Raw genomic sequence first — 11,455 nt, forward strand, 5'->3', positions numbered from 1 at the left:
ACATTTGTTAAGCCTGCCACAGTTTTTTTTTTTTCCCCAAAGTTTCCATGAGTTGATCATTAAAAATAATAATAATAATAAGCTGGTGCAGTAGTTCACAGGACTGTAATCCTATAGCTACTCAAGAGGCTGGGATCTAAGGATCATCACAACTTGAAGCCAGCCAGAGCAAGGAAAGTCCATGAGACAATTATCTCCAAAAAGCTAGCCAAAAAAAAAAAATTAAAAGAGGAGCTGTGGCTCATGGGGTAGAGTGCTAGCCTTGAGCAAAAGAAGCTCAGGGACTGCGCCTGAGTGCAAGTCCCAGGACGGGCACCAAAATAAATAAATGAATAAATCAGAACACTTCAAAATCCAGCATTCTTGTTTCTCTTGCACAATCAGAATACGTGGTGGTAGCCAGCCCACAGTCCTGCGTGGTGTCCAACAGGCCTGTGCCGGGCAGCTCAGCTGCTCCCTTCCGAGGGGCTTCTCCCACCGCCACCTCACAGCCGCATGTCTGAACCCTTACTGCATGAGCCTGTCCAGTGGGAGAGGACAAAAGTGAGTCTGACTGGAGGCTGTCCTGTTCAAGGCTCCCACTGCTGATGGGCCTGGATGTGAACGAAGGCGGGTGCACAATGTCACCCCCAAGTCCCTTTCCAGCCTCTCTTTGATCACGATCCACTTTCAGCAGCACCCTGGCACCTCAGGTGTCTTGACTGTGGCCTGCCTCTGCAGGCGGGCATGATGAGCGCCTGCCAATTCAGAGCTATTTCTTCAGGCCACTCCACATCCTAGTGGAGCCAGGCCCAAGGCCTGAGGTCTGCTGTTGAGCCCGAGCAGCAGTGTGGCCTCTGGGCGGCGCTTAAGCTTCTCTACTCTGTAGCCACCTCAGCCAAATGTACACCAAGGAGTGGCGGCTTTGTCACAGTCCAGCAGGATGTTGAGGACAGTGCAGGGGGCCCCGGCCACCAGCAGGCTGGTGCGGGACTCCACCCGGTACTTCACCGTGCTCAGGCCCCCTTCCCGGTCCACCTTGAATTGCTCCTGCAAAGGAAGCCAAGAGCACGGGCTCAGGACTCTCGGTGCGGCCTGCTGTCTCCTCACCCCCACGACTCTTGTCACTGGAGGCGCTGTGATTCCCCCACTGAGAAAGGTGGACTCCACAGCCCGGCAGACTCGACTCCTGCCAAGGCTGCAATCCCGTGGTGGGCAGGAAAGCGGGTGCTTCTGTGAACAGGTCTCAGCCAAGTGCCCCAGAGAAGGATGGGGGACCCCACACCAGGTCTCACCAGGGTTCTCCCCACCCCCACCCCGCAGCCTGCATGGACCCTGTGGCCTGCACTGACCCACGGTGCCCAGAGAGTGCATGGCAGCCACCCAGAGCAGGCAGTGCCCATCCACTGACCTGGGCCCAGCTGGGCAGCTGACTGGGGCCATGGGGCCCAAGGAGAAGTGGGTGACATGGCTCCCCACAGCACCACCTAAGCAGCCCTGGAGAGGAGAGCAGCCAGCACCTGTTTTTGAGCTGCGATGCGCTTCTGGTCCCTCTTCCGCCAGGCTGGGTCATGCAGATGGCGAAACGTCTTGTACCCAGTTGTGATTCCCGAGGGACGGAAGAGCTATGGAGACCAAAGGAAGTGGCAGTCAGGCTGGCCCCTTGAGGGGCCTTGGCCTTGCCACTAGGCTCCTCTCAGGTCCTTCTGCCTGCCTGGAGGCTGAAAGTGGACGCATAGAGGCAAATCCTGCGGAAGAGGAGCCTGAAGTCCAGGGGAGAAGACTGCAAATTGGGGCCAGGGGTGAGTTAGAACCAGAGAGGATCCTGCTAAAACCCCAAACTTTGCAGGTAGTACACTAGCTGAGGAGGTGGCAGGCCCTGGGGCAAGCTTTACCTGGAGCCCAGCTCCCTTGATGCGCCGATAGAATTCATCATCCTCACGGCCCCAGCCCCAGAAGCGGTTGGACATTCCATTGCACTGACAGAGAGAAATGGGGGGCAACAAATGTCACACACTCTCGCCTCCCACGGTTGCCCTGCACAAGAATGCAGCCTGAAGGGGACAAGCCAGGCTGCCCTTTCCTCCCTGGCTGTTCCCAGTGAACACGCTTGCAGGTCTGTGGGACCTTGAACCTGTGACTATTGGTAGCTCAAAAATGCCACTGGCTCACACCTGTCACCCTAGCTACTCGGGAGGCTGAGATCCAAGGTTCCTGGTTCAAAGCCAGCAAAGACAGGAAAATCTGTGACACTCTTAATCTCCAATGAACAACACAAAGCCAGAAGTAGAACTGTAGCTCAAGTAATAGAGCCTGAACCTGGAGCGCAAAAGCTCAAGGACAGGGCCAAGGCCCTGAGTTCAAGCCCTAGGAACAGTACAAGGGGGAAAAAAAAATAAGTGTGTGACTGGCTACAGGGTCTTCTTTGGGAGGCAGGGAGCAAAAGCACCCACGCGTGGATGCTAGTTTCTGCCTTCCCCTCTGTTCTCATTTGTGGCTCTGCCCTGGGCTCTCCTGGGAGAGAGAAGGGGAGAGGGAGGGATGGGGGAGGAAGGGGGAGAGCGGGCTGAGCTCTGGGACCATTTCTGCCTTTGCATGTGCCTCAATGGCACAAAGTCATTGGGAGCCCAGGGCCTGACTTAGAGTCATTGGAAGCCGGTGGGCCTGGGTGCTGTGTGTGTGTGAGCTTTTGCTCAAGACTAGTGCTCTACCAATTGAGCCTCAGCAGCTCCATTTCTAGCTTTTGGGGGGCTTAGGAGGAGATAGAGAGTCTCACAGATTTTTCCCGCCAGGACTGGCTTTGAACCTCGATCCCAGATCTGTCTCCTGAGTAACTGGGATGACAGGCATGAGTCACGTGTGGGGTGGGACTCCCTCTCCCAGGCAACCTTGCGGGGGGGGGGGGGGACAGGGGGAGGCCCTCACCAGTTGGTAGTGTTGCTTGGAAAGCAGCAGGATGCCCCCCACGTAGGTCTTGTAGTGGTAGAGCGGATGGAGCTCCGGAGAGGCCACGTGGAAGGGGCCAGACTCAGGGAAGCCATAGTCTAGCTCCTCGTTGAGAGGGAGCAGGTCCACGTCATGCATGGCGATGTAGTCCGTGCTGTTGCTGCTCTCCAGAAAGCCCACGTTGATGAGTGCTGCTCGGTTGAAGCTGTGTGTGTGTGGGGGGGGGGGGGAGGCTCAGAAGGGGGCAGCGAGTCTGCTTCCTCCCAGGGCGTGCCCACCCCACCGCCCGCCCACCATGGTTGCTTCTACACCGGGCAATGGTGGCACACGCTGGTAAGCGCAGCCACTCAGGAGGCTAAGATCTGAGGATCGCGGTTCAAAGCCAGCTGGAGCAGGAAAAGCCAATGAACCGCCCCCCAAAATGCTAAAGTGGAGCCACCTAGCCTTGAGTGAAAAATCGAAGGGACAGCACTCAGACCCCAAGTTCCAGCCACTGAGACAGACACACAGAAGTTGTGTTTTGCCCATTCTGGGGGATTTGGGTGACCCTCCCCCAACAGTGACTTTACTGTGTGGGGCCCTCCCCCCCCCACCTACCAAACAAAGGCCGCAAAGAGCTTACTACGTGCCAGAATCAGTACAAAGACGCACTAGATGACTGGGAGAAAATAAAGCCCTGCTCTCAGCCCCAAACCAACGGAGGGAGACAGGAAGGGAGCAGGCAGCGTGTGGAGATGCTGGAGCCAAGATGGCTGTTCTCTCAGCCAGCACTGTCAGAGTCTAGGGGAACACAGGAGTGTAGGAAACGGAAGACCCAGCTCTCCTGGCCATCACCAACAAGACCTTCCTCCATGACAACTCATCCGATCACCACGGTGACCACCCTGCCAGGATCCACGTTTCACCCCTTACGCTGGTACACCAGCCCTTGATCTGGGCACCTGGGCACTGTAAAATGAGCTGACTTTTCACTCAAGGTTGGCGCTCTACCACTTGAGCCACAGCTCCATTGCTGGCTTTTCTGGCTGTGAGTCTCACAGACTTCCGTCCCTGGTTGGCTTTGAACAGACTCGCTCAGAGCTCCGGGGTGAGCCACTGGCACCCGAGTATCCTGGTATGATTTTGTCTACACAGAGCAACCAAAGAGATCTTTCTAGAACGGACAAGTGGATCCGAGCTCACCCTCGAAGGCAGATTTCGCACGGTCCCTACCCACCTCCCCCTGGCTGCCCCGGGCCCCTGTGGGCCTGGCCTCAGGGACGGCGCGTACCGGAGGTGATCCACCTGGTTGAGCACGTAGATGTGGTGCCTGATCTTCTTCCTGCTCAGGAAGCGGTGCATGTGGGGTACAAATACCATCAGCTCCTCAAAGCGTTCGCGGAAGGGCACTAGCACGGCCAGGCGGTGGGGGGCCCAGGACGCATCTTCCTCCCAGTGTTCGGGGGGCGGCTCTGGGGGGCAGGCCCGGGGTGGCCCGGGGGTCTCCTGTCCTTGTCCTTTGCCTGGCTGGGCCATGTCACCGGAGCAGCTGAGCTGCAGCCAGAGCAGGGAGAAGAAGCCCAGGAAGAGACAGGCAACGAAGAGGTGGAAAACGGAGCATTTCCGGGGAAATCCACCAGGAAGCAACCTGGACCTGGGACAAGGGAAAAGATGGGGTCAGAAAGCCATGGCCAAACAGGGGCCTCCAAACAGACAGCCCCTCTGGTCTCCCCACACATAGGCCCCCCAAGCACCTAGCCATCAGCACACAGCAACTTTCCTCTCATGCTCCACCATCCCTCAGACTCCTGCTTGCACCCTCTCCTCTCTCCCCACCCTCCTAGTGCCATTCCTAGGGGCTTGAACTCAGGTTCTGGGCACTGTTGTGAGTTATTTGGGGCTCAAGACTAGCATTCTACCATTTGAATCATAACTCCACATCTGGTTCACTGGAGATCAAGAGTCTCACAGGCCTTCCTGCCCAAGTCTGGCTTTGAACTGCGATTCTCAGATCTCAGCCTCCTGAGTAGCTGAGGCTGTGTTACTTCTGTACTTGGTCTCATTCTCTTCTTTGGCTAATTAGAAAATGCCCTCAAGAGAGGGGTGTATGCTAGCATGAGCTCCAGGTAAAACAACCAATATTCCCTCGGGGAACTCAGATTTGCCCCCAAAGCAATGCCATATCCAAACAAACAGTGGCAGCTTACTGGGTCATCTCAAGGCTCAGTCCCAGAGATATCCCATGAGACCAGGGATAAGAGACAGAAGAGGAGAAAAAGAGACAAATACAGGGGGTAGCAGCCAGGCTCATTTCAGAAACTGGACAAACGACTGAATGAATGCCTTCTCAGCAATGCTGAGAGATGCGCTGTTCTTTAGGCAACCAAGTATGAGAAATAGGTTTAGAGCCAGGCTTGGAGGCTAAGCCAAGAGGATTTTGTTTGAAGGCAGCCTGAGCTACACAGAGGAAAGAAAGACAGACAGACAGACAGACAGACAGACAGACAGACAGACAGACAGAAAGAAAGAAAGAAAGAAAGAAAGAAAGGAAAAAGAAAGCCAGCCAGGTGCAGTAACTCACACCTGTAATCCTAATTACTCAGGAAGCTGGGATCTGAGGATCTCGGTTCAAAGCCAGCAGACACAGAAAAATCCTTGAGATTCTTATCTCCAACTAACTACCAGAAAACTAGAAGTGGAGCTGTGGTTCAACGTGCTGGAGCGCCTTGAGCAAAGGCCCTCAGGGACAGTGCCAGACCCCAAGTTCAAGCCCCCCGACAGACAATAATAAAAGAAAGGAACAAGTGGAATCCACCCTATTCTTTTTCTCCTTCTCTGGAAGTTCTAGGTTGAGCGGGAAAAGGATCTGAGAAATCTAAGAAAAGCTTCCTCTGTAATAACCTATGAAAAGTAAAAGTAGCAACTTCACAGCCTCTAAGAGTCACAGGTTTGCTCTCAGGTCTTAAAGACTCTTCTTCCTAAGAACCCAAGAGATCTTCACTCACCTGGGTCCTGACCCCACTCTGACCACTTCAGTATTATCAGAGGAGACTCCAGACACGCCCTGCCCTATTTTACCTGCCTGCAAGTCCCTGGTTCTTCGGAGCCAAATTCCAAAGCCACAGGTACATAATCCCCAATCTTCCCAGCAAGTTCTCAGAGCATCTTGCACTTACATAATGACTCACGTGACCCTGCCTGTCAGACCCTGTCCCAGCTCCTACCTGTGGCCCCAGCCCAGGTCACACAACACAAGGGCTTGTGAAGTCAGTGAAAGGAAGGGATAAAGCAGGCCAGGCATGCTTTGAGCCACACACGAAAGCCAGTCCAGAGCCTATACCTTGCTCTAGAGATACATCTGCCAGTTTAGAAGCCATCAGCCATCCATGAAGCCAGGCCCGGGTTTCCACACACAGAGGAGAGGTGGTGACACCTTCACAGACCTCCTGACTTACCCTCTAAGGTCCAGTGGTTTCCTCTGGGGAAGGGCAGAGCCCAGGTCTGCAAGTGGCCTGGGAAGGCTGGGACCTCTACAGATTCTCTCTCGAGCTCTGGGCACTTTCTGGGGGCAGGATGGAGACGAGGACAATGGCCTCAAAGTAACATCCATCCTTTGGGGGAAGAAGTAGGGACCATTACCTCGGCTATGAATAGACAAGGACTGTCCAGTCCACACTCTTCCTGGCACTGTTCCTTCTATCCCGCTTGCCCCACGTAAACTCTCCTCCTATGCCTTCTCTAAAGGCCCAAACTACTGAGCCTCCAATTCTTCTGCAGAGAGGACACTGAAAACAACTGCTCTTGGTGCCACCTGGTGGCAGGTTTCCAGACTGCAATCCCCGCTGCTCCTCAAATCCCTGGCTACTCCGGCTCAGTGTGGGCAATCTAGAGGCTTTCCGGGCCTTCACCCATCACTGTTCAACGCTAGCAGGCAGCAGCTCCAAACCCAAGCAGGCCACGCTCAATTACCACACAAGCCTGCACTTCCTGCAGTGGCTGTTTGTACTTCTAGGTGAAAAATACAGATGGACATCACGACACTTTCCTGAGAATCTAGTCATGGAAAGAATCAGGAAATGGGCCGGGAGTTTGGCCTAGTGGTTAAAGTGCTTGCCTAGCATGCATGAAGACCCGGGTTCGATTCCTCGGTACCACATACATAGAAAAAAAGCCAGAAGTGGTGCTGAGGCTCAAGTGGTAGAGCTCTAGCCTTGAGAAAGTCCAAGGACAGTGCTCAGGCCCTGAGCTCAAGCCCAGGACTGGCAAAAAAAAAAAAAAAGAATCAGGAAATGGCAATTTCCATTTCCTTTCAGCTCTTCTCTTATAAACACGTTAGGGGTATTAAGAAGGTACCACCCTTTTTTTTATTTCTAACCATGAGCCTTTCGACTTTAAGAGCAATAATTGACAAACATTTTATGGAAGCCATTATTTTAGAGTCTCTAAAGTGCCACTGTTATTTAAATAAATAAAGAAAGAAAGAAGGTACCACTCCTCAAAAGTGCAAAGGCAATGGCCGGGAGCTTGCTTGGCCTAGTGGAAAAGTACTTGCCTAGCATGTACGAAGATCCAGGTTCAATTCCTCGGTACCACATACATAGAAAAAAGCCGGAAGTGGTGCTGAAGCTCCAGTGGTAGAGCTCTAGCCTTGAGAAAGTTCAAGGACAGTGCTCAGGCCCTGAGCCCAAGCCCAAGCCCAGGACTGGCAAAAAAAAAAAAAAGTGCAAAGGTAAGCTGGGTGAGGTGCCTCATGCCTGTAATCCTAGCTACTCAGGAAGCTGAGATCTGAGGATTAAGGTTTAAAGCCAGCCCGGGCACAAAAGGACCTGAGATGCTTATCTCCAATTAACCTCTAGAAAACGGGAAGTGGGGCTTGGCTCAAGGGTAAGGCAGTAGCCTTGAGCTGAAGAGCTCAGGGACAGGACCCAGGCTGAGTTTAAGCCCCATGACCAAAAAAAAAAAAAAAAGTGCAAAGACAGAAGGTAACTGTTACCTTCTCTGAGGCAGACACAGTGCCAAAGGTCTTACATAGATGATCTCCAAATACCCCTAAAGGATAGTTGGAGCCTATTTCAGAGATGGAAAACTGAGGTCAGAAACATTAAGTGATCTGTTTCTGATCACCTAGCTACTGAACAGGATTCTTGTATAGTCCTGAATGTATAGACCAAGCATTCAATTGTATTTCTTTTTCTTTATCTTTTTTCTTTTCTTTTTCTTCCTTTTGTTTTTTTTCTTTTTTTTTCCAGCCCTGGGGCTTGAACTCATACCATGGATACAGTCCTTGGACAATTTTTTTTTTTCTGGTCAGTTGTGGGACTTGAACTCTGGGCCTGGGCATTGTCCCTGAGCTCTTCAGCTCAAGTATAACACCCTATCCCTTGAGCCATAATTCTACTGCAGTTTTCTGGTGGTTAATTGAAGATAACAGCCTCAGCCACTTTTTAGTGCCCCCGCTGGCTTTGAACTGTGATCCTCAGATCTAAGCCTTCTGAGTAGCTAGGATTAAGGCTAGCGCAATACTACCTAGGCCACAGTGCCACTTCCAGCCTTTTCTGTGTATGTAGTACTGAGGAATTGAACCCAGGGTTTCCTGCATGTTGGGCAAGCACTCTGCCACTAGGCTATGCTACTGGCCCCCTTCTATTGTATTTCTACCTTCCTCTTTTTTTTTTTTTTTTTGGCTCTACAACTTAAGCCACATCTCCACTTCCGGATTCTTGTAGGTTAACTGGAGATAGGCGCTTTTAGAATTTGTCAACTCCACCTGGCTCTAAACCAACCATCCTTAGATCTCAGCCTCCCAGAGAGCTAGGTTTGGGATAGCTACAATTGCAGGCATGAGCCACTAGAGATATTTGTCTTTGCATTTCCTCATCAAGTCTGAAAAACAATCAGCCCAGGACCGGCAAAAACAACAACAACAACAATGAAAACACTATCATATGACCTGTAGATAGTTTGGGGCCCTGCAAACCTCTCAAACCTGAAATGCGGGTGTCCCCATAAATCTTGGCATGAAAGTAACTGTGTGCGTGTCAGTACTGAGGACTTGAACCTTAGCTCTTTTGCTCAAGGCTGGTGCTCTAACTCTTGAACCACAGCTCCATTCCGGCTTTTTGCTGGTTAATTGGAGCTAAGTGTCTCCCTAGTTTTCCTGCCCGAGCTGGCTTTGAACCACAATCCTCAGATCTCAGCCTCCTGAGTAGCCAGGAGCCACCAGCACGCGGTTTGGGCCCATTCTCTAGCAAGAAACCTCCTTACCTCGGGGTTGGTTCACTCCAAACCCACGCAGCAGGCCTCAGGGAAAGGGCAGCTCCATAGGAAATGAACTAATGGGTGTTTATGGCGGGCGGGGTACAAGCTAGACCAAGCCGACTAGAGCACAGGAAAACTTGGGTTTGGTGTGTTTTTCTGAGTCACAGGCAAATGAAGGAAGGCAAATCGAAGACACCTAGTTGTGACGAGGGATCGGGAGAACCGAGATCCGAGAGGGGGAATGGAGACCCTTAGAGACTTGGAGATTACAAGGCTTGAGCTGCAGTGCAAGGAGTCCGAGGGACCCGCTGGAAAAACGAAAAGGAAAATAAAAAAAGAACCGACGCCAGCAGGTAAAGAAGAATGGAAAGACAGTCGTGAGAAGCTCAGAGCCCCAAAAGGAGGTCCAGAGGGAGAGGGGTGGGGTGACACCGGCGGAGACCCACGGCTGTCGTCCCCACTGAGCGCCAGGGACCCTCCGGGCCCGCAGCCTCGGCGCCGCGGCCGCCAGGGGCTCCCGCACTCGGCCGGGCGGCCCGGAGCGGACCCGGGCAGCCGCCGCCACCGCTCACCTGCCGTCCTCCCAGGGCAGCTGCGCCGCTTTCCTCCGCGACGGGAACATCGTGGGGGCCTCGGCGGCGGCGCATGGGCCCCGAGCTGCAGCCCGGCCGGCCCGGCCTGCGGGGCCTACGCGGCGGCCCCGCCCCCTGCCCCGCCCCCGGTCCGTTGGTCTTTGAGTCCGCCCCGCCCCCTCGGTCCACCACCTCTTCCGGTCCGGCCGCGCCGCGCAGCCACCGGCGCCAAGGTTCCGCCTGCGGAGGGACACGTGGGCGCTTCCGCCCCTGGGGAGCCGAGTTCCCACGGCCTCCGGGAGTCGGGCTGGGGCCGGATGTGGACTCGCAAGCCCGCCCTGACTGAGACAGCTTTCTCCTCTTGCCGAGGACCATCCTGGGAGTCGCCCAGGCGCTGTGTTCTTCCTCCACCCTAGATCTGGAGGCCCAGCCAGCTAGTGTTGGGATCCGTGGGCCTCTCCCAAGACGGAGTCAAGAGCCCGGTTCTTTAGACAGGCTGGGTTTGCAATCTGATTCTACAATTGGAATGGGGGCAATCATGAGCTGTAATCGGGTCCTCAGTGATTGTGGAGAGAAGGTCATTGGAGAAAATGCAAACTGCACCCAGCACAGTCAACGCTGTTGTGAATGATAGCTGGGCATATTTTTGGAATTGGGAGGTGAAAACCCTCTCACCTTGAAATCTGACCATTTCCCTGGTCCTGACCCTCTGGCCCCTCTTCCATACTCAGAGGCCAAATCATAGTTTGACGGCAGCCTATGATGACGTCATGTGTTCTTCCCCAGTAACTCTTTCCTCCTAAACTCTGAAACTTACCACCCATCCCTTCCCCATCCTGTCGACTCTTCTAGGTCACTCCAAAATTTAGCACATCCAGTGCTCATAGGCCTACCCAAGGTCAGTCAAGAAAAGCCAAGGATGGAAGCAGGAATGTGAGACCATATGACTTGGAGAGCAAAAAAGGGACAGTCCCACATAAGAAACAATATTCTAGTGGCCGGGAGCGGGTCGTAGTGGTAGAGTGCTTGCCTACCGTGCACAAAGCCCTGGGTTCGATTCCTTGGTACCACATACACAGAAAAAGCCAGAAGTGGCACTGTGGCTCAAGTTGCAGAGCTCTAGCCTTGAGGAAAGCCCAAGGTGCCCAGGCCCTGAGTTCAAGCCCCAGGACTGGCAAAAACAACAACTGTATTTTAGGGTGGGAATGTAATCTAGTGGTAGAGTGCTTGCCTAGCATGCATGAAGCCCTGGATGTAATTTCTCAGTACCACATAAACAGAAAAAGCCAGAGGTGGCACTGAGAGTGCTAGCCTTGAGCAGAGAGGTTTGGACAGAGCCCAATCCCAGAATTCAAGCCCCAGGACTGGCTAATAATAATAATAATAAATTATTTCACATAAATATCCAAAATCAAGAGGCTGGGAATTTGGCCTAGTGGTAGAGTGCTTGCCTAGCAAGACCTAGATTTGATTCCTTGGTACCACACAGAAAAAGCCAGAAGTGGTGCTGTGGCTCAAGTACTGGAGTGCTAGCCTTGAGAAAACCCAAGAGCAGTGCTCAGACCCTGAGTTCAAGCCCTGGAACTGACCAAGGGGGGAAAAAAAAATCAAAACCAACTCATTTTAAAATGTGGCATCTGACCAGGTGCCAGTGGCTCACACCTATTAATTTTAGCTAATCAGGAAGCTGAGATCTGAGGATCATGCTCAAAACCAACCCG

General features: G+C 53.2%; 1 protein-coding gene across 2 annotated transcripts; it reads right to left on the bottom strand.

Annotated features, from left to right (window-relative positions):
• Positions 1–341: 341 nt before the first annotated feature.
• Positions 342–9,878, bottom strand: B4galt7 (beta-1,4-galactosyltransferase 7). Of its 2 annotated transcripts, none has more exons than XM_090325400.1 (6): positions 9,735–9,878; positions 4,196–4,558; positions 2,905–3,130; positions 1,875–1,958; positions 1,500–1,604; positions 342–1,029 (listed from the first exon to the last, which is right to left on the bottom strand). In XM_090325400.1, the coding sequence occupies exons 1-6, from the start codon at positions 9,782–9,784 to the stop codon at positions 874–876; spliced, it is 984 nt and encodes a 327-aa protein (XP_090181526.1). In that variant the 5' UTR covers positions 9,785–9,878; the 3' UTR covers positions 342–873. The 2 variants fall into 2 exon arrangements, with proteins under 2 accessions (XP_090181526.1, XP_090181525.1); XM_090325399.1 differs by lacking the exon at positions 9,735–9,878 and adding an exon at positions 6,360–6,547.
• Between the last annotated feature and the right edge of the window lie 1,577 nt (positions 9,879–11,455).

This window comes from Megascapheus bottae, chromosome 38, assembly GCF_031878675.1.
Source record: "Megascapheus bottae isolate mThoBot1 chromosome 38, mThoBot2.hap1, whole genome shotgun sequence".
NCBI lineage: Eukaryota > Metazoa > Chordata > Mammalia > Rodentia > Geomyidae > Megascapheus > Megascapheus bottae.

Bases quoted from the DNA above. Each gene is read 5' to 3' on its own strand.
- B4galt7 (XM_090325399.1), bottom strand. From the start codon at position 6,514: ATGGATGTTACTTTGAGGCCATTGTCCTCGTCTCCATCCTGCCCCCAG. The intron at 4,559-6,359 runs GTAAGTCAGGAG...CCCTTGTCCCAG, and splicing joins AAACCACTGGACCTTAGAGG to GTCCAGGTTGCTTCCTGGTG. The intron at 1,030-1,499 runs GTGCTGGCTGCT...CTTCCTTTGCAG, and splicing joins GCATCGCAGCTCAAAAACAG to GAGCAATTCAAGGTGGACCG.